This window comes from Cyprinodon tularosa, unplaced genomic scaffold (assembly GCF_016077235.1).
Source record: "Cyprinodon tularosa strain WSP-4 unplaced genomic scaffold, ASM1607723v1 ctg994, whole genome shotgun sequence".
Lineage (NCBI taxonomy): Eukaryota > Metazoa > Chordata > Actinopteri > Cyprinodontiformes > Cyprinodontidae > Cyprinodon > Cyprinodon tularosa.
Genome location: NW_024039778.1, coordinates 122,962 through 145,400, shown reverse-complemented (window position 1 = coordinate 145,400; position 22,439 = coordinate 122,962). Strand labels below are relative to the sequence as shown.

The 22,439-nt window shown below is 36.4% G+C and overlaps 2 protein-coding genes across 2 annotated transcripts; both read left to right on the top strand.

The window, feature by feature from the left end:
* The first annotated feature begins 8,636 nt into the window (after positions 1-8,636).
* On the top strand, positions 8,637-11,158 carry enam (enamelin). The gene is made up of 8 exons (XM_038276084.1): positions 8,637-8,792; positions 9,008-9,072; positions 9,205-9,228; positions 9,367-9,429; positions 9,548-9,586; positions 9,705-9,728; positions 9,824-9,889; positions 10,454-11,158. The coding sequence occupies exons 2-8, from the start codon at positions 9,019-9,021 to the stop codon at positions 10,832-10,834; spliced, it is 651 nt and encodes a 216-aa protein (XP_038132012.1). The 5' UTR covers positions 8,637-8,792; positions 9,008-9,018; the 3' UTR covers positions 10,835-11,158.
* A 2,875-nt stretch (positions 11,159-14,033) lies between these two features.
* On the top strand, positions 14,034-20,699 carry cnga1a (cyclic nucleotide gated channel subunit alpha 1a). The gene is made up of 9 exons (XM_038276078.1): positions 14,034-14,419; positions 15,431-15,528; positions 15,665-15,721; positions 15,824-15,886; positions 15,980-16,141; positions 16,230-16,334; positions 16,566-16,672; positions 18,857-19,467; positions 19,567-20,699. Exons 2-9 carry the CDS (start codon positions 15,449-15,451, stop codon positions 20,536-20,538), a joined length of 2,157 nt encoding a protein of 718 aa, XP_038132006.1. The 5' UTR covers positions 14,034-14,419; positions 15,431-15,448; the 3' UTR covers positions 20,539-20,699.
* Positions 20,700-22,439: the final 1,740 nt, after the last annotated feature.

The window sequence follows — 22,439 nt, the reverse complement described above, 5'->3', positions numbered from 1 at the left end:
TGAATTTGTCCATACTGTTCTAACACTCCAATATGCTTTAAGCTAAAACATTCCTTTCCCTGTACTTCATACTTTGCTCTTACATGTTGGTCTATATTCAAATGCAATAAAGTTTGTGGTTTTGACATAGCAAAATGTGAAAAAATATCAAGGGGTGTAAATTTTGTTTGCTTGATGCCATAGGCTGACAGTTAGAACTCAGTAGTATTTTTTTTTACCTTAAAGGAATAGTACACCCAAAACATGATTAGCCTTCATTTTCTACTCACCCCCATGCTGAACAACACTCTGGAGTACTTTTTTGATATCTCAAATGCATCTGGAGATCTGGGAGGCTTCTTGCTGTCTGCTGACATTCAAATAATGGAGGTCTATGGTGCCCGAGACAGAAAGGTCCATAAAAGTCCACAAAAAACGTGTCAATATTCCTCCATACTGCTCGTCCAATGTATTCCAAGTGTCCTGAGTGGGTAGCATCCAGAATTTACTCGAAACTAAGTCATTTAGAATGTTTTTAGAGCATAAACAGTAGTGTATAGGATTTCCTGAAAGCGCGCACATGCGCGTTCACGACGCTACGGAAGCCGGCAGACCAAACCAGATGAAAGTGCGCATTCAGCGTCTGCTCTGCCAATAATGCAAGCGTAGAAGAAGAAATGTGCTGTTTACCTGTGCAAAGAAAGAAACAACGAAAGAAAAATGTCTGAGGACTTCAGTGTTGAGGAAGAGCATGAGTTCTTTGCCGAGCTGAATGCGCGGGTTTGGTCTGCCGGCTTCCGTAGCGTCGTGAACGCGCTTTCAGGAAATCCTATACACTACTGTTTATGCTCTAAAAACATTCTAAATGACTTCGTTTTGAGTAAATTCTGGATGCTACCCACTCAGGACATTTGGAATACATTGGACGAGCAGTATGGAGGAATATTGACACGTTTTTTTGTGGACTTTTATGGACCTTTCTGCCTCGGGCACAATAGACCTCCATTATTTGAATGTCAGCAGACAGCAAGAAGCCTCCCAGATCTCCAGATGCATTTGAGATATCAAAAAAGTACTCCAGAGTGTTGTTCAGCATGGGGGTGAGTAGAAAATGAAGGCTACTCATGTTTTGGGTGTACTATTCCTTTAAGGAAGGTAAAACAAAGCTGATTCACTTTTAAAGTGCCTTAATTAGATAAAAATAGCAGTAGCTAAAATTTATTAGGATCTTCACATGACAGTTTATTAAAATCTGCTTAAATGTTGAAACAGAAAACTTGTCAATTTAAATTGTTTGGATGAGAGATTCATCGTTCCAATATCAACTTTCTCCTAAAAGTCTAAAACCTGTCTAAACACTGTTTCCAAAATACGCTGCAAACTATCACACCTAAAATAAACTGCTTCAATGCTTTGGCAAATTTCCCTGCAGTGAAATGTTACTGTTGTGAAAACTAAACATCACAAAGGGGGAAATCCACCAGATAACTTATCCCCTGGGGAGAAAAGCATGTTGCAACCTGGTTTTAAAACCTACCTCTTCAAAGACACCAAATAAAGAGACAGACGCCTGACTCTGTTTGTTCTATACTTTGTTTGTTCTAGTTTTCTTTCCTGGAACACCATAAACTTTTTTTTTTAGCAGTGTGAGAACAGATGATAAAAGCTGATTTGAAACTGTTATATTACCTACCCTGGTTTTGCTTCTTTTTTAGGACTTTGTCAGTGAAACACTAAATAGCAGCAAATCAAGAAGTAAAATAAGGAATAAAAGAGTGCAAAATTTGCCCACCTCCAGTTTAGCACATCATGTATCATGACCCTAAGAAATATTATTCATAAGTCATCTGAGGATGATCTCATTTTATTAATTTGATGTCCTACCTCTACATACAGTGATGAAAATAAGTATTTGAACACCCTGCTATTTTGCAAGTTCTCACACTTAGAAATCATGGAGGGGTCTGAAATAATCATCTTAGGTGCATGCCCACTGTGAGAGACAAAATCTAAAACAAAAGATCCCAAAATCACAGTGTATGATTTTCTAACTATTTACTTGTATGATACAGCTGCAAATAAGTATTTGAACACATGAGAAAATAAATGTTAATATTTGTTACAGTAGTGTTTTTTTTTTTTTTTTTTTTTTTACAATTACAGAGGTTAAACGTTTCTTGTAGTTTTTCACCAGGTTTGCACACACTGCAGGAGGGATTTTGGCCCACTCATCCACATAGATCTTCTCTACATCTATTGCTTCAATAGTGGACCAAGCTGCTTGGCAATTTCCCTGTAGACCTTTTTTAATGATTTAGAAGTGGGAGAACTTGCAAAATGGCAGGGTGTTTGAACTTGCAAAATGACAGGAGGTGATTGGCTTATTCAAAGGAGGTTTGTGATTGCTGGCAAACAATTTCCTGCTTGAAAAAGTGCCTTTGTGTATCAAGGCATGTCAGGAAAGTCCAAAAAATCCACACACAAATGCATCGAAGACTACTGGTGGTTTGTAATTTACTTTATAATTGTTTATGGACCAGAAATACTTTGGTGAATCTTGTTCTGTGCTTGTGTGGATCTTGTATTCTTGTGTGAATCGTTCTGTGCATGTGTGGCTCTTGTGCAGATTTTTTTGTGCTTGTGTGAATCGTGGTGCACATGTGTGTATCTTGTCCTATGCATGTTTGAATCACATATGTGTGTTTGTTAAAAATGTCACAGATCGACACTCCATAGTATGTAGAAATACCTGTAAAAAGAAAGAATGTGCAATAAAGAATTATGTTCTCCTATTTCACATTATCAAACAGAAAGACATAACATTTTATTCTGATATCTAATAAAATTGTGACCTGTGGTGTTTAGTAAGTTAAAAGTGGCAGAAGACATGACTACAGCACATAATTCAAGTATAAATAAAATACAATTGATTGTGATGATCATCTTTTTATTGCATTGTGCCAGATTCCTAAACAATCAAGATGAATACTGTCATCCTGAAAAAAAGACAATTAGAAATAATGAGTAATATTGCCCCTCTAGCAAGGCAAATGCATTTTATTAAGGATGATAAATGACAAGTAGTTCTTTTGGAACAAACAGTTATGCCTACTCACTTCATTAGCCTTATAAAACTATAGGGCTAATGAAAATAGAAGGATTCTAAGGAAATGATAAAGTGAAAGTTATCTGTTAGAATAACTTATCTCAGCAGATTTCAGTCAATGATGTGTGGATTACAGTTTGTCAGGCTACATAAGTCTTACAATGCCTTATCTTAAATAGACAAACATTAAAGGAAAAAGTTACAGAGACGTGTGAAGCTCAAAATCTATTTCATCCATGACCACACAGGTTTTTAATCATATACAGAGAATTCAGACTTCCCAAATGGAGTCTTTTGCTGGTAGACACAAACATGAGAAATACGCATAAATCATTAGATGTAGTTTCAAGAAAATAGAGAACAAAAAGATTTGTTTTGTTTCTTTGCCTTTTATTTACATTTTCTCATAGTTGTTTAAGAAGTACTTGCCTTCCCCCCACCCCCACCCCCCACCCCCCCAAAAAAGCTGAGTCTGGTTTTAATCAAGGTTTGTTTGTAGGAAGAGGTTGTTTATGATTTTAAGGGGTTGTAAACAGTTTGATGAGTTTGCCCCTTTCCTGTTTACCTGAACCCCTACCAGTTTCCACAGCCCCACAAGATTCTTTTTGTGTGATGTAAATTTACTAAAACTTTTGTAACCACACTACCTCTGAAAATCTTTTGAAAAAGTTTAGGGCTGCCTTTGACAACTTTAACATCCTAACAGAAAAGCATGAAGACCTTCAAGAATTGCTCTAGATTGTATTGGTCACTATGAAACCTGTATTCATACAAATGTTTTATGTGGTGTTTAAGTATTTGTCTTTCTATATTTCCTCATTTACATCTATGTTATGGTTGTACTTGTTGAGGCAGGTATATCTTTAGGAACAAATTTTAAACTTCTGAGTGTTTCAGATAACATGACAGAGATAGAGGCTTTCATTCAGCAGATTTTGCAGAAACATTTAATGCATTAATCATTCCTGCATAAGAAAGGTGACAGGCTTGTTAATAACTGGGCAGGATTTAAGGTTTTTATTGTCATGTCACCTCACATTTAGATTCGATTAGATTAGATAAGATTAGATTTACTTTATTGTCCCAAAGGAAATTTGATATGGATACAGACTCTGGCTGCTACATACTGTAGTCCAAACTATGTGTCACACTGCATTCACACATAAAAACACTGCTATAGAAATACCATTATAAAACAATAACTAAATACATAAGGAATCATGTTACATTACATTCACAATAAAAATGTGAGGAAAAAAAGACTTTTAAAAAATCTGTTATATGAGATCATGCATACATAAAAAAGCATGTCAGTTTAGTTTAAATTTTGAATACCATTGCACATTCCAAACTATTCCAACTGCCCTCAGGTCAAAGATCAGTTATTGTGATTTTTGTTCCTCGCACCACTGAACAAAGGTTTTAATCTGCTGTCTGTAACCAATTAGGTCTGATGTGCCTAAATGAGGCGGAGAATAGCCGTGTCATCAGTAAATTTAAACACAGTTGTTTGGTGTATTGCATTTGTAGTATTTGGTGTATAAGGTGAACAGAAAAGGTGAACTGACACACCCCTGGGGAGCGCCAGTGCTGATGTTAAGATCAGATAAGGACCTATCACCATAACTTGCTGAGAACGACTAATAAGGAATGAGTGAAACCATCTGGGTATATATGGATTGGCATTCATTTTTTTCATTGTAGACAGAAGAACGTGAGGCTGGAGATTATTAAAGGCTGAACTAAAATCAACAAAAAGCAGTCTAGCATAAAATGTGCATGTTTATGGTGCGAACTTTGGATTCAGATCCCAGTTCACTATGCTTAATTTTAAGAAAAGAAAAAAATTAGTAAATGAGGCTGAACTATATGTAGCTGGAGTTAAGAAGTTTAACAGCTGCAGGGTAGAAACTATTCCTGAGCATGTTGGTGTTGATCTGGATGCTGCTCAGCTGCTAGCCTTGGGGAGTGGCTGGAACGGTCTACGTGCAGGATAGGTGTTTCATGATGAAGAGCACCCTCTGAATGCTGATGTCTCACCTGTCACCTAGTGCTGATGTCATAAGCACATTTGGAGATGAAGCTTAGAAACAGAGAAAGTATATTTCTGCAGCTCCCTCATATGTAGCCCCACTCTGAAGATCTGCTAGTCTGTGCCATGAAAACAGTCCTGCAGCAAAGCAGCTACATCCCTTGGCCACAACTGTCACACTGTGGCCGTTTTCTTATTTGGTCTAATCCATCTCATCAGCGGTCAATATGCTGATGCCAGCAGAATGGAGATGTGGTCAGAGATACCTAGATGAGGCAGAGGAAGGACTCTGTATGCAGAATGATTGTTGTCTCTCTATGTGGGAGAGGTGACATGCTTGTAAAAACTGTGTCTATCAACTTTGGCCATTCTCTCACCAATTCTTTCCTAAGAGATCACTCCGAAAAAAAAAAAAAAAAAATAATAATAATAATAATAATAATAATAGATTTTATTTGTAACGCACCTTACATTTCAAAGAAATCTCAAAGTGCTACAGAGACCAAAAGAAGAAGAAAAAAACAAAAAAAACAAAGACAAAAATAATAACAATAGTAATAATAAAAACAAAGAACAAACTGTAGGGCTTACAGCAATACATCCTACACCGAGCGGCACCAAAAACCAACAAGTGAAACCAACAATTAAAACTACAAATTAATCTCAAAGTGCTACAGAGATTAAAAGAAAAAAAGAAAAAAGTAAAGATAAAAATAATAATAATAGTAATAATAAAAAAAATAAAGAATAAATTGTAGGGCCCACAGGGCCCACAGCAACACTGCATAATGTATGTGTTAAATAACCATCAGACATGACAACAGATTTTGACATAAATTGAAATCTTACTCACACCAAAGAAATTACTTAGGGTTACAGATGGTAGTGCTTACCAACTGGGCTTGCATCTCCATGAAGTTGGCCCTGCATCACAGTTAGGCATTATATACAACTGCAGCATCAAACCTTGCTACTCCACTTTGACACATGAGGCATGTGAGGATGTCGCCTGGTATAAAGTACGAGTGACATCCTTGGCTCCAGCCATATCAAAATAATACAGTTTTCTCTGATCATGCCATTGTGAATACCCCGCAAGAGATAGCTCGCTGTTAAGAGTCTCTGTTGTGTACAGAATGAACATGATACCTGTAGATCCTGACAGAAGAACTGTCCTAATAAGATAAACTTCTTTGGAAGGCATTGGTTTATACATGAAGTTCCGGGAGTCTCCCTGATATAGATAGTTGTTCATGGATGCCCGCGAGTCGGATAAATTATCCCGGATTTTAGACTTTGCAAGGTGGTGTTTTATTAATGCGAGCGAGAGCATGCAGGCAATATAATAATTCATGCTTCATGTGCGGATTAGAACTACTGCAATTGCGCAGACGCAACAAGAGAGTGCGGGTGTGGGGTGTAGGTTACTTGTGAATCCTGTGCAGCGTGTCTGTTCAAAGCGATGCTTTGTTCAACCAGCACTCCAGGTGGCTGGTTGTCAGAGAGCTGATTGGATCGGTCTGAAAAGTTTTGGGTTACTCTCTGACAGTCACCTAGTTACCAATCAAACCTGTGCATCCTGTGAAATGGCAGAGGTTGAATCCATCCATCCATCCATCCATTTTCTTACACGCTTAATCCCAAGCGGGGTCGCAAGGGGTGCTGGTGCCTATCTCCAGCTGCTACGGATGAGAGGCAGGGTACACCCTGGACAGGTCGCCAGTCCGAGGTTGAATCCTCAAGTAAAAAATTGAAATATAGGACTAATTATACAGCAGAATATACTAAAGTATATCCACGTCTAGTGAAGGTGAGGAACAGTGGTGGATCTAGACCAAATGTACCAAAGGGGAAGGAGGGGGCCATTGTGTTTACATGGGGGCACAGAAAAGCATGAAATAAAAAACATGGCAAGGGATTCAAATATATCAAAGCTGCATGAAGTGAAATTTCTATTCAATTAGGTTCAATAAAAATTATATTTGTTATGAGGTCATATACATTTATAATTTAGGAATTTGACATATTTTTTGTCTTGATTTAAGTTAGAACTACCGTTTTCGATAAAATTTGAATCAGAACTCAAGAAAAACTGTTAAATTCATCTGTAAAAATTAGAGCATTTTTTTTATTTGTTGTTAAAAAAAAAACACTTGGCAGATGAAAACTGGGATCCTATCTCAATACCACTGAAGCTATCACCTTATTGTTTTTGAATAATAAGCAAAACAGAATTTGTAAAGAAAAATAATTAAATCAGTAACCATGTCTGTTCCAGTGTAGATCATCATTAGATGAGTTCCAAAAACTCCCTAAAATGAGTTTTTGGAACTTGGGATGTCTGTGTTACAGACAATTAATCCTATGGTTTGACAGACTCACACATCATCATTAAAAAATACTCAAACAGTTCCATGTGATTAAAGTCCCCCACAACCACCTAAAATGCCTCTGGATTCTTTATCTGCAGCAAGCTAATAGTACCATACAGCTCAGTTGATACTTTATCAGCATCAATTTCCAGTGGGATGCAAATAATGGTCGGGCATGTAACTGTTAAATCAGGTTTCCATTAGGCAAAGAACAGCAGATTCATCATCTCTGTAAAATATACTCAGCCTCAGACAGCAAATCAGTTTTATTATTCAGTGACTGAACAGTGGACAAAAATAGAATTGGAATTGATGGCTTCCGATCCTTTAGCTGGGCCAACTCCCCCGCCCACTTTCCCAGGCTATGCCAGTTTTCAGCCTTGGAGCTGACATCTACATATTGCCTAAATTACAAGATATGCACATCTGCATATCTTCCACCCAAATTGATTTTCAAGGCAAGAGCTGTTTTGTTGCAGTTTTTGGTTCTTTTTTGGTACTTCTTAAATTTGCTCTTGCCATAAAGGAGTGTTTGTTACAATGCTTGAGAATGGAGAGAAATCCTGAGCTTGTTAACATATTTGGACTATAAGCAATAGTAAAATAATAATAGAAGAAAGAACATCTATGGAGGTTGGCACAAATTACTTTAGTACAGCAGGAGGGCAGGTTGGCTTTAGAAAATAAACCAAAAGGAAAAAAAAAACGTGTGAACTTAAATATCATGGTGTGTTTACAAAAAAGACATAAAATGATCCCCCCAAAAGACATGATTGTTTCTATTCAATTAGGTTTAATACAAATTATCTTTGTTATGAGGTCATATACGGGGCGGGAGTTTGAAAGTGGATACCTCTAACTTGTCACTACTGTTTTTTTTTCCTCTATAAATTTAGTAAAACTTAATGATGCCTGTCTGTGCTTTAGATGTACAATATTAAGGAAATTGAGTTCATTTATATTCATTCATTTCTAAGTCCATGTATATATTGACCCTGTTGGTGGTACATGGTACCCCCCTATTTTTTTCCCCATATAGAGCTTCAGAGCCATAAAGAAGATAATGGTGGCTACGCAGACCTGCACAGCGTGTTATTAACTATAACAAGGCCTTAGCCCCGCATACCATTTTCTTTGTTTTGACATGTAAGAGGCAAACTTCAAACACCCAGCTGTGCATGTTTTAGCCGATGTGATTGGCTTTTAGAAGATATAAAGGGCATCCCTGGGAGGGATGAAGTAGTTCTCAGTCCATTTCTAAGAAGGGGCAAGTTTGTTTTGTTTTCTGTTTCGAGTAAAAAAGGTGAGATGGATTTTTATCAAATATTTTTCTCTTTTTCTTATCTAATTTTTTATATCTCATTGTTATTTATATCTCATTGTTGCTAGTAAAGTTTTAGTCCTCTGACCTAAAATGCAAGCAATCCACTATCAACTTTTATTTCTTTAAAAAAAACTACTTGCTATCTTAATTTAAAGTAGATGTTTTAAAAATAATTTCCATTTCTTTTTCTTTAGAAGACCTCACAATGAAGCAGATTTTAATCTCCATGTGCCTTCTGGCATCAACGTTTGCTGCGCCTGTGAGTTTTTCCTGATGTTTTTTTTTTTCTTTTTTTTATCTCAGGCTGTGGGACAGATAATTTTAAACTCCTTAAGATTGTTGCTCATCCAGACTGAATAATGGTTGTTTACTTTCCTGTCTTAAACTGTAGGCACCAGGGAGTGAAAGTGGTGAGGTAGGAGGATTTCATTCTTCCATTTCCTTTTATTTCATGTCATCAGCTAAACAGTATGATGTCTGTCTAACAGGGAGGAAAAATTGGCTTTGTTGTAGCTTATGTCTGGTGATGTTTATTTATTTATTTTCTTAGCAGGTTGCAGCACATGCTAATGAGGCCCTAAGATTGATGGAGATGTACAGGCTATACCAGCAACAGGTAGGGGGATGGGGTTCATTGACTTTCCATCCAGATAAATATAGCTGTTCTGCTCATTAGTTTGGATAAATTGGCATTAAACATCAGCTTCAAGTGTGTAACTGAAACTTTTTTTCAGGGACTAGAAAACCCTTTCCTTCAAGCTGCTAATGCTCCCGTAAGTTTTTTTAATATCAAAACTTTGTATAAATATTTATATTTACATGAAAACAATAAAGACTAAACAGAGGATTTATTTGTTATTCACTGAAGTATATGTTTTCTTCTTTGGAAAGGCTAAGTCACCTGGTGCCCCTCGGGTGAGTATGAAGGCAGCATTTTGCCGTTCATTTGTCAGGACGTTTAGTGCCATTTAAGGAAGGAAAAAGAAAAAACAAACAAACATTAATTTCAGGTGGATGCTGTGCAAGCCCAGCTGGCTCCCGTCCCTGCAGAGGATGTCTCAGATGAGGAGGCTGAGGTGAGCAAACCACTTGAGTTTTAAGCCAAAAAAATGCTACAAGCAAGCTTCAGCAATCACTGTATTCAACATTTTACAAAATATATTTGTATCTGATTATCAGGTTTTGTTTTAATGATTTTGATTGTGCGTGATTTTGATTGTGTGTCCTTTCATTGTTGGTTGAATAGTGTAACTTGTAATGTTTGCCATATAATCCACGAGCCATTCTGCATGATATACTTACCATATACTTATATATGTATATACTTATACTTATATGATATACTTACTTTGATTTGCTAAACAATGCAATTACTACATATCCAAGCAAGTCCATCACCTGTACTCTAGAAGCAAATGCTCATTTGTCTGTACACTACTGGATTATATTTGTCCTAATTACAATTATAGATCATTTTAAAAAGGGTATCTTATTTCATATTTATTTCAACACCTCATGCCCTTCCCACGATTTTTTAGATTCCATCTTGCATTAAAATCAGCTTGTTTTGTCCAATAATTATGTCCCATCTTTCCTAAATATGATGTAGACTTCATTCAGTATTTATTCATTTCTGTTAGGATGGGAACCCTGCTCCTAAAGCTGTAGCCCCCGGTGCTGCTGCTGCTCCTCTGAACTCTGATGAAGAGGAGGAGGCTGAAGAGGCTGAAGAGGCAGAGACAGCTGAGCTCGAACCAACCGTGGTTGATGTAGCACCTGCAGACCCAACAATAGCCCCAGCAGCAGACCCCTCAGCAGCCGATGAGCCTGAAGTGGTGGCCATCCCTCCAGGTGTTGCACCAGTTGATGGTGTTGTGGTTGCAGTACCCCCTGTTGATGTTGTTCCTGTGGACGCTGCTTCTGAGGTGGCTGTTGATGTGGCTGGCCCTGTTGCTACTGTTATTCCTGCTGTTGATAATGCTGCAGCCACAGCGGCTGCTGAGGTTTTTGCTACACTGTAATTATCCACCTTTGCCTGTCTGTGAAGGTGTATTCTGCGTTTAAAAACATCAGTACCAGAAATGCCAGTAGCTTACTTTGTTTGCCCTTCTTGAATGAATAGGAAAGAGGACTTGACAAAATAATAAGTTAAGACTAAGTAATACATGATATGTGAAGATCAGAGGTAGCTTGTCCAAAGTTAACCATTTTTTTTTACTCCAGAATTTAATTGGTTAGCATTTTTAGTTTTTTTTTCAACTCTGTAATAAATATGAGTTGCTGTATGTGTCTGATATGTACATCTTACTGCTAAGAATTAAAATAATCAATCTCTCTGAATATAAGGTGCTTTCTTATATTTTTTTTGTCATACAGCAGCAGCTATTCAAAATGGACTTTCCCAGTCAAATGCCAGCTGAATGGTAGCCCACTTCATGGCAACTAGCTCCCAGCAAAATCCCCTTCCAGTTACCATATGCCCATTGTTCTATGCATTCATTTTGAATTCTAAATACATCAACTTAACATAATGTTGAAGACCTACACCCCATGGCAAGCAATCTTTAATCTTGACAGAACATTGCAATTTAAAAATGAACAATGAACAGGTTTGATAAAAAAATTTAGCAAGTTTTCTGGATGGCTTGTTCTTTGTCAAAAAAAAAATTCTGAGAGACCTCTTCACTCCGAATTCAAGAAAAACAAGCTATCAGTACAGATTGTCACTGTTAAGTCATTGATCCCCCAATGTAAAAGCACTGCCTACACATGGCACACCATAACTTTTAGATAAACTCAGGCCTTAAAGGCTAAGTTTATTTTGAACTACTCAGAGTGAAGAAGATTCTCAGAGAGCCTAAATGTTTCGACCAAGAAAAATCCACCTACAAGATGCCTGTGTAAATTCTCAGTCACCTGGGTCATGGCAAACAAAACAAAAATGGATTTGTAACACCAAAAATATCACCCTCGGTAATCATGGGGAAAACTGCTGACTTGAAGGTAAAAATAGTCACTTATACGTACCTTTCACTTAGAGGGAAAACCAAAAAGCAGCATTGCTCAAGATGTGGCTTGCAGCCGAGCACCTACACAAAGCTTAATAATATGTAGTTGCATGGAGAGAAAAGGTGAGCCAACAACATGCATAACCACAGTCTTGACAGGATTGTGAGTCAAAACACTAAAATTTGCTAAGAGTAAACACCAGATAGACTGTGTGTTTCAAGTTCAATATCACATGAACATATCTCAGACATAGGCTACAATATTCTCATTTCCTTTTTAAAAACATTTCTAAACCAAACCAGAAAACATCAGATGTGTCTTTCTTGGGTAAGATGGGGCAGTTTTCATTAAATCATAATGAACTGGTACACGGACAAGCTACACATTACAAAATCAGAGTAAAAAATAACTTAACATTGTGTAAAACGTAGTGTTGCACTGATAAGTGTCTAAATGTAAAAATATATTTCTTAAATAAGATGACATTTTACCCATGTAAGCTTTATGCATCAAAGCCTCCAAAACTTTTGCCAAAAAACAAAATAATTTTTCCTATCTTTTAAGGAATTTTTATCTCTTTTTTACTTTTAGCAGTGAATTATGTTAAAAATAATCCCCATGATTGGTTAAATTTACACGAGACCAGCAATTATTGTTCCGGACATATAGAGCTAAACCTGCCATTTCTAACTAAATAGTTTTACTGAAGAATCCTAAATATAGAGAACAATAAAGGACACCAAGTCAAATACAAAAAAAAAAATCCTTTTTTTTTTTTACTTTCAGAACCAACAGAGTAAAGCCTGCTGCTTGTGCAAAGTGAGTTGTACCTCTTAATCCCCTGCTTAGAGTAAAGACAACAGCATATAATAATAATAATAATATTTATAATAATAATATTAATAACAATAATAATAATAATAATAATAATAATGCACTTTATATGTATGGACTTTTTGATAAAGGTCCCCATCAATAATAAAACAATAGGTAGGAAATTATGATTTTTCACTTACATCTAATTAATAAAAAACATTAATTTTTAAAGAAGATTATAATTATATTAGATCTTTTGTACAGAAGTTTAGGCTTGATGGAAAATATGTTAAAAAAGGATGGAAAACAAGCTTTTTCTAGCCATATTATAACATTTTAAATGTAATGCTATATATATATATATATATATATATATATATATATATATATATATATATATATATGTATGTATATATATATATATATATATATATATATATATATATATATATATATATATATATATATATATATATATATATATATATATATATATATATATATATATATATATATATATATATATATATATTTATTTTTGACTCTGATTTTGTAATGTGTAGCTTGTCCTCTACCCACATATATATATGTGGGTAGACTCCTTAACAAAACCAGGAAAACTTTATCCTATCACATCAATAACTAAATCCTTGCACTGGTGACCCCTCTTTGTAAAAGGAAATATTTTTTGCTTAGGGTCTTGTTTGTAAACTGATTGCAGAGTTACTTCTCTGGTGAGCCTACAAACCCACCAGAAAACCCTTTCACTTTATTACAGGGTGAGAACTGAACAAGGAGAGACAGTATTTGTTTCTATGCTTTTCAGCTCCTGAATTAATGGTGGGATGCCATTATATAAAAACTATTGGCTTTTTAAAAAGAGGCAGATATAAGCATTTTCACTTCTGTCCCCTAAAGGTCAAATGTAAGGCTTTTAAAGTAATTATGTGTACCATTGTTTCTTTATTTTCTTGTAAAACACCAATGGATAAACATTAATGTACAAAAAGAAAAAAATTATCAGCCTTGTTTATCATCTATCATGATTTCTAAGGCAAAATTCTCATATCAAGTGAATCTGTTAAGCCTGGTATAAAGTACAAGTAATCCCATCAAATATGATCTAAATTTAAATATTTGCAGAAGTGAAGAAGTTGCAAAATTCAGATACACCAATAGGGAGAGCCATTGCACCATTTAAAGCCGATTTAAACCTTCCTCAGAGGTTCAGCTTCAGTTTCCATCTCATGACTCTCATGCATTTAAAGGGGGCAGATCCATCTGATATTAAATCTGCCCCACTGGTTCTAATCTAATAGGATCAGTGGAGGATATGACTGAGATTGCTGACCAAGCAGGAGAGGTGTTTGTATGTGAAAGATCCCAAGAAGACTAACTCCTATGCTATTCTGCAAATAGCCTGGATGATAACATATATTTGCAGATAAAAAACATGGAGTGACAGGGGAATGTTTATGGGGTTTTCAATCATCAATATGCCATATATATTTTTCTTTTAGCTTGACTGACAATTGGACAAACTAATGCGGCCTTGCTTTTTCTCACCCAGCTCTAATCCCCAAATCCTTGTAAGGGTCACTCTGACACAGTGACTGTTAAGACTCGTTGCTCAGAGGTGTCTGCTTTTTAGTTATGTTTTAATACTAATAATAGATGCATATGCGTGATTTGTCTTTTTAATTGTGCTGGCTAGCCTTAGCGTCCAAAGAAAGAAATAAGGATTAACAGTAATGGACTTAATGAATTAAGGACTGAAAAAGGTAAGAAATATGAATGAATCCTACATTTCCTAAATCCAAAATTATCAAAAAAAAAATATAAGAAAATTAAACATGTTAGCAGCCGTTTCAAATCCAAACTGTAGTGACACATTATTTGGATTTTTTTTCTTTTTTTCAAAGTGATTTAGGGGCCAAGTTGAAGTGCACTGCCTTACAAATGTCTCCATACCTCTTGAGCATTTTCACCCTTTGTTATTATACAGCTGCAGATCTAAATGTATTTTATTGGGATTTCAGAAGTGTCAGAAAGGGAAAACAATTTGTTCTAAAGAAAAGAATGTCAAGTTTTTAGCCTTAGTATTTTCATGCTCACGACTTAAAGACAATTAAAACTCACATGTCATGTCTAAAACTTAGAACTTGAAATAAAATCAATAAATAGGGATATTTAAAGCAGAATCGTTAAGCCTCTATATAATCTGTTAGTTTCTATGTACTCAGTACATTATTATTTTAAATAATTTACTTCCTTAGTTGAGTTTGTTGGTCAAACTTAAACTTTAAACCAACTTTGGTAATTCTGATGATGTAGGCATGTACCACATCTGGATATGAAAATCAGAATGTCTGTAAAGCTTGTAATGTAACAAGCAGGCATTCTGAGGTTCTTGCCTCTCTTCTATAATAGCTAGTTCTTCCAACTTAACAGTTGGTCACTATGGCTCATCCATTACTTTATGTTACTGTGTTATATGTAGATTCAAGAATGTTATCTACAGGGACCAGCCTTTCTTTACATTCTTTAAAAATTTGATGGTTGTAAATTTAATGATATGTTAAATGATATGTTATTTTGGATCTCTTTTTTTATATGATATCAGATCCTGTATTTTCTGAGAAATATAAGCTTTGCACACTACTTCATCTCTCTAGCATTTAGGATAATTTAAGTTTTTTAAAGCCTTTACAAAGCAATTGTTGAGTTTTGTAACAATAAACTTTGTTTAAATCCTTATTAATTAGGTACATTCATGTGTTTGGACTCTGCAGGACAAGGCCACGGTTACCATGTCAACAATTGTTTCCATTAATACCATGCCGGCACAATGCCTAACCACTGACAGTGAAGACCAAAGTGAGGATGACCTGTAAGTCATACTTGAATTATTTTATTGCACCACAGTTCAAAGAGCCTGTAGGTCTTACATGCAATCCAAAGTATGAAACTAAAACAATAGAAGTGATTTCTACATTAATTAAAATTACATGCTGTGTTTGTTTCAGATGTCCACCTCAATCCAGTCTTCTGGTCAATAGGAATAACAGCAACAACAATGAAGAGTAAGTAGTGTCTTCAATGATAAAAAACATATGAGGCACTAATCTTTCTTTCATGAACTGGGTGGGCTCATTAAGCCTGTTAAATGCTTTATTTCTTTCTAGAGAAGACAAAGAAAAGAAGCAAAAAAAGAAAAAGGAAAAGAAAGAGAAGAAGGACAAGAAAGAGTAAATATTTTTACATCATAACTTTTTGAAAAATGCAGAAAATGTGTAAGAATACCTGAGACTTAACACTCTTTGTTATGATGAAATTGACAGAAAAAAGAAAAATGAGAAGGAAGAAAAGGAAGCAAAAGAAAAGGAACAGGAAAAAGAAAAGGAGAAAGAAAAAGAGAAGGAGAAAGAAAAGGAAAAGGAGAAAGAAAAGGAAAAAGAGAAAGAGAAGGAAAAGGAAAAGGCAAAAGAAAAGGACAAAGACAAGTAAGTTATGATTTGGAAAAATTCCCCTGAAAAAACTGCTTTCTTCATTCAGGTAAATTATTTCTTCCTTTGCTCTGTCTGTTCACAGGCCTAAGGAAATATTTGTGGTTAATCCTGCGGGGAATTTGTATTACAACTGGCTTTTCATCATCACAGTACCAGTCATGTATAACTGGACCATGATCATAGCCAGGTGAATTAGCTGACAGCAGATTCATCTTTGCATCTTCTTCCTTGTTAATGTTTGTATAGTGGCATTACCTAACTGTTGCAGATAATGTTAACTTAGTAGATATGCCATTTTCTCTGATTTAACTAAAATATACCTAAAGTTTAAACCTAGACAAAAATCACTATTGTTGTTTTCTCACAAAATGGAGGCGTTAACAAGTGAAATAAATAAAACTTTTCTATATGCCAACAGGGCCTGCTTTGAGGAGCTGCAACATGACTACATACTCTACTGGATTATCTTGGACTACAGCTCTGATCTAATTTACCTAGCAGACATGTTCATCAGAACCAGAACAGGTGACAATGAAGTACAGCTTTCTCATCAACAACAAAAGAGTAAAAAGAGAACAAAATACTTTCAAAAACTTGTATTTACTGTAGTGTAGGATAATAACTAATAATAGTATGTAGTGTCAGATTTACCACCTTCACTTCTTCAGCTGTTGCACTTTAAGTAGCCTCTATCTGCCATGACCCTCCTGGTCCCTCAATTTTCCTTCCATTAATCTGACAACACTTTTTGGCCATAAGAACAAGTGATGTTTTCACTTTCAATTTTCCTTTTTTCATCTGCAATGTGTTACTGTAGCATCAAGATTTGGAAAGATTAGGCCACTTATTACGACAAAAGGTCTAAAGAAATATAAGCCCAAAAATTATTAAGCATTTTCTTACAATTTCCCCCAACAGACGTATTTAGGAATATTGTTCCTGTGGCACCCAATTTTTTTATTTTAGTACTACATACGTGTATATATATATATATAGCTTATGTTACTTATAGTATATATTTTGATGAAACAAAATGTTTCATTCGAAGGCCTTAAGGGGCTTTTGAACAAAGAAACAAAAGAATTACAAGAATTATAATTACTTACAACTGGGGAGGGGTAGCTAGACTCTACAGCAGGATGGCATGTGCTCCCCTTGCTTCTGTGTAAATTAGCTAGTGAAGGTAGGTAGTAAGTAGTGCATTCAAGGGTTACTACTTTGTCACATTTAGTGTAAAAAGGTTTCCTCTTCCTGACAGGACTATTGGTTAAACTATATCATGTCAGAGTGCAGCCATTTGTGCAGGAAATCCTATTTTCAGAGAGAGGGACCTGAGGTAATTTTCAAGCCCCTTGTTAATGGAAGAAACCCAGGACTTGGTTTGTCCTTGACCTCAATGCCAGAGACAAAGACGTACTGTATACATGAAGAGTGGAGAATATCTGGCATTTTTGTCAGAGAAAAGAACAGAAACTTGAGTGCATATGCCAATGCCTTCCCTGTCTCAGAGGCTATCATCATTGTTCCCCTACTTCACTGGTGTGGGCATCAGAAGCTCAGCGCAGCCCAGTCACATTTTGATAGTAGAACCTGGACCAGGAAAATTATATAATAAAGCCTATAGAGGCTTGAGAGAAGGCCAGAGGTTTGAAGCGGTTGGAGGGTGTCATGCCATACTAATGCTCTGGGTACTTCATCGTTTTCCCATGGATCTAAAATATGCAAGTTAGGTCAACTGGCAGCTTTGACTTACTATTATTAGATGTTTCTACTCACTTTCATATTCACTAAACATTTGTATAAGGTTTCAAAGAGAGATACATTTATAAAATGCCTTGTGTGATTTTGATTCATAAATCACCAATTAAATTGAATGTGTACAACACAAATTAGTTTACAAAAGGGAATCTGCCATAACACAAACAATATTCACATAATTCCATCACCATCTGTGTTGTGGTTTTGAAGTCAACAAGGATTCTTGAAAATTATGTTTCTGACAAAAACATTTTTTCCACCTAAATCTGCTAACTGGACATATCTTTTTTTTATTTACATCAAAATTTCTAGCATTTAAGCTGGCTGATGCCTACTTAAACAGACACTCTGCTGCACCTCTCCCAAACCGTAAGTGACCACAGACAGTGCCGCAGACAGGAGGCCTCTGATTGGTGAAATCTACATCTGTTCTTCTCGTGCGTATTTCCTGTTTGGTACCTTACCGCCATTGCGGATAACAACTCGTGAAGTTGGACCAGCTAGAAGAGGGAAGTCCGCGAGAATACTGGGACCCTTTTTCCACCTGGATCCCCGCTCTTTTTCGCCCTCATGTCCCTCCGTTGTGGGACAAACTTGCCCCCACTTCCTCAACACCTCTGCCGTATCTAGACCCACAGCTAGTTTGTGATTTTCCCTCTTGTGTTGTGGCGTGGAATAACATAGTGCAGACCATGCTTCACAATTGAGCATAAATCAAAAATGTCTTTGTCATACCTGCGACAAGCTCACTGCGACACACTGCTGTGGGGAGTATAACCAGCCCTGTGCAGTATGACAACAATTATTGGCCTTTCAGTATCTTGCCTAATGCCTCAAAGGCACAAAAGCTGAAGGGTAACTTCAACAGAGGAATACAAAAATAAACAGGCAGACAGACAGACTACTTTACTGTAGTAATTGTCTGTATGTGTTGTATTTTCTTCCTTCCAGGGTACCTTGAACAAGGCCTGATGGTGAAGGATGAGAAGCTACTTCAAGAAAACTATATTAAGAGCTTCCAGTTTCGTCTTGATGTTCTGTCCATGGTGCCGACAGATATTTTCTATTTTGTACTTGGACTTGAATACCCAGAGATTCGCATTAACAAGCTGCTGAGAATTGGCAGATTGCTGGAGTTCTTCACAAGGACCGAAACTAAAACCAACTATCCAAACATCTTCCGCATTGGAAATTTAATCATGTACATCCTCATCATCATCCACTGGAATGCTTGCCTCTTCTTTTCATTCTCTAAGTCAATTGGTTTTGGAGCTGATGACTGGGTCTACCCAGCCCTTGATGATCCGGATGAGCCTGCATTTGGTGAGCCTATGAGAAAGTATGCTTTTAGCCTATATTGGTCCACACTGACTCTGACCACCATCGGTGAAACCCCACCACCAGCTCTCGACTCTGAATTTCTCTTCCACGTGGTGGACTTCTTAGTCGGAGTCTTGATTTTTGCTACCATTGTGGGAAACATTGCTACTATGATTTCCAATATGAATGCTGCCCAAGCCCAGTTTCAAGCCCGCATTGACAACATCAAACAGTACATGCAGGTAAATATCTAAAAGCCAGGATAGAAAAACTACAAAAATCAAAAAATCTGATGGTATACTATTAATTTACCTCTTTGATATTGTTTTTTCTTGTGATAGGTTCGAAAAGTCAGTAAAGAACTTGAGCTACGTGTCATCAAGTGGTTTGACTACCTGTGGAATAACGGCAAGGCTCAAGATGAGAGGGAGGTGCTACGGTATCTTCCTGACAAGCTAAGAGCAGAAATAGCCATCCAAGTACACATGGACACTCTAAAGAAAGTAAGAATATTTGCAGACTGCGAAGCTGGTCTGCTTATCCAGCTTGTGCTTAAACTTCGTCCACAGGTTTTTAGCCCCGGAGACTACATATGCAAAAAGGGCGACATTGGCCGCGAGATGTATATCATTAAAGATGGGAAACTAGCAGTTGTAGCCGATGATGGTGTCACACAGTTCGTAGTGTTAGGAAGTGGTAGCTATTTTGGCGAAATTAGCATCCTCAATATTAAAGGCAGTAAAGCAGGCAACAGGAGGACTGCTAACATTAGAAGCATTGGTTACTCTGACCTCTTCTGCCTTTCCAAAGATGACCTGATTGAGTCACTGACTGAGTATCCTGATGCTAAGGCCATGCTAGAGGAGAAGGGTCGACAGATTTTAATGAAAGATGGTCTCATAGACTTGGATCCAGCTAACATTAAGCCTGAGGTTAAGGAGCTAGAGGAAAAGGTCACCAAACTGTACAGCACAATGGAGCTCATGCAGTTAAAGCTCAAGAAGATTTTGGGCAATTACAAGGATGCTGGCACAGCTCTTAGACAACGTGTTGCAGATCTGGAGCGCTTGACTGGTGAAGAGGTGGAAGATGAGGATGAGGAGGAAGAAGAAAAGAAAAAAGAAGCTAAAGAGGAGGAAGCAGTGAAAAAAACAGACGAAGAGGTTGAGACGGATAAAGACGCCAAAACAGAGGAAGAGAAGGATGATGTGGCTAAGTTGGAGGAGGAGGAAAGTGAAGAGGGTGAATTGAAAGCATCTGATGAAACTGATGAAGTGAAAGATGAAGAAGGCAAAGGGGGAACGACTAAGTGAACTTTTGATGTCTGTTCTTGAAAGGATCTTTATCGCAAGGAATCACACTTTCATTCTGAACTGACTTCCTTACGAACTTATGAAGTATGATCAGAAAAGACAAAAACGCTAAAATATGATATCAAACATCTCTATTAAAACTACGTCATTATACCCTAGCATATTTTGATGAACTGTTTAGTTTTTTCTTATCTATTTCATATCCAAAATATAGTCACAGAAAAAGCTCATGCTTTGTAACAAAGCAACAATTCCTGCTACCCTTATAAGTGCTGTAAATTGCAGGGCAAGTAGAATATGAATCATGCATCACATGCTGCAGGGAAAGAGACCCCTACCTGTAGCTGATGGGAGAAAACTGTATTATGATGAGACAGGAGCTCTGCATTTGCATTTAGTCATTTGATAGATCCTTTTATCCAAATCGCTTTACCATTTAGGAAACACAATTAAGTTCAGGGCTGACAGAAACACTTTAAACTCACTAAAAGTGTTGAAAACACAAATTGGAGCAAATGAAAGAATGGAAATCCTCATGAAGTTTATTTTTTGTTTTTAATAAATGTTCCATCAATATGTTTCTGCTCCATTAGCACATAGTAGATTATTTAACCATTTATGAACCAACAAATTTCACATCGGGTTCTTTTGTGTAATGGCTAGAACTTTGGATCCAGTGATCTGAGTTCAAGAGTCAGCAGAACCTAGCAATGGTCTTTTTAGGGTATTGGCAACCTAGTGGTTTAGGGCATTGCGCTTGGATCCCAGAGTTTTTGAGTTCAAGCCCCACTCCCATGGACTGCCACTCTGGGTCCCTAAGCAAAGACCCTTAACCCCCACACTGCTCCCCGGGTGCCACACAATGGCAGCCCACTGCTCCTCAAGGGGATGGGTTAAATACAGAGAGTTAATTTTGTTGCTTTGTACTTGTGACAGTGGAATGACAATAAAGTTGAGTTCTATTCTTCTTCTGACAGCAATCTTTATATAAATGTGTTGTGTGGGGATACATGGGATAAGTTGTTTAAAGGAACATATGGCCAATTTATGGTAGCTGTAAGAAAAATGTGGGATTTACAATGGACACAAATATTCACTCACTTTCAGTCTGGTAGTCACTAGTTGCCAAATGTGGTCTATGAAGGAAGCAGTAAGATGCAGGATAAGATAAACCACATCTGCTGGTAGATTGTGTTTTTAATGACCTCTGAAAGGAGTGTTTTTTAGTCTCCATCTCTAATTAGTCTTTTTTACACACTAAAAAATGTTTGAAATATTGTGATTGCTATAAAGTGAAAAAAACCAAGTTAATACGCAGGGAGCTAATCTAGACACAAAAGGATATACAAGTTAAGTGAATTAATTTCTAAAATAATCTTAGCTAATTAACTAAAATACACAGACAAACATACCACAACAAACAACTTACAATAATTACACAGCTGGTTAAAAGACTGAAGACTCAACTAAGTCTGGCAAAAGTATAAAAAATACATACTAAATTAAAGAAATAACCTTAAAACCAATATAAATGAAAACCAGAACCAAAAAGAGATCATTTCATAAAAAGAGTCATTCCTGGCAAATTCACGTAGCTCTTTAACAATTTTCACCTCATCCAAAAGGGATTAAAACCTGGATTTCTCAAAATATAAACATAACAAATGTATTAATATAGTTTTTCCAGTTTTAACATTTACATTTTTTACATTTTAACAAAGATAATGCATTGTAAGTTATTTATACTCTTCAATAATAGGCTAAAAAATGTTGTTGTCATTACAGCATAATTGGCATGTTTCAGAGAGGTATTTTAATGATTTATCTATGATAATAAGCTGCAGGTTTCAATCTCAATGACCTGTAACCCTTTCACAGTTTTCCTCTCTCTGAATTATGTT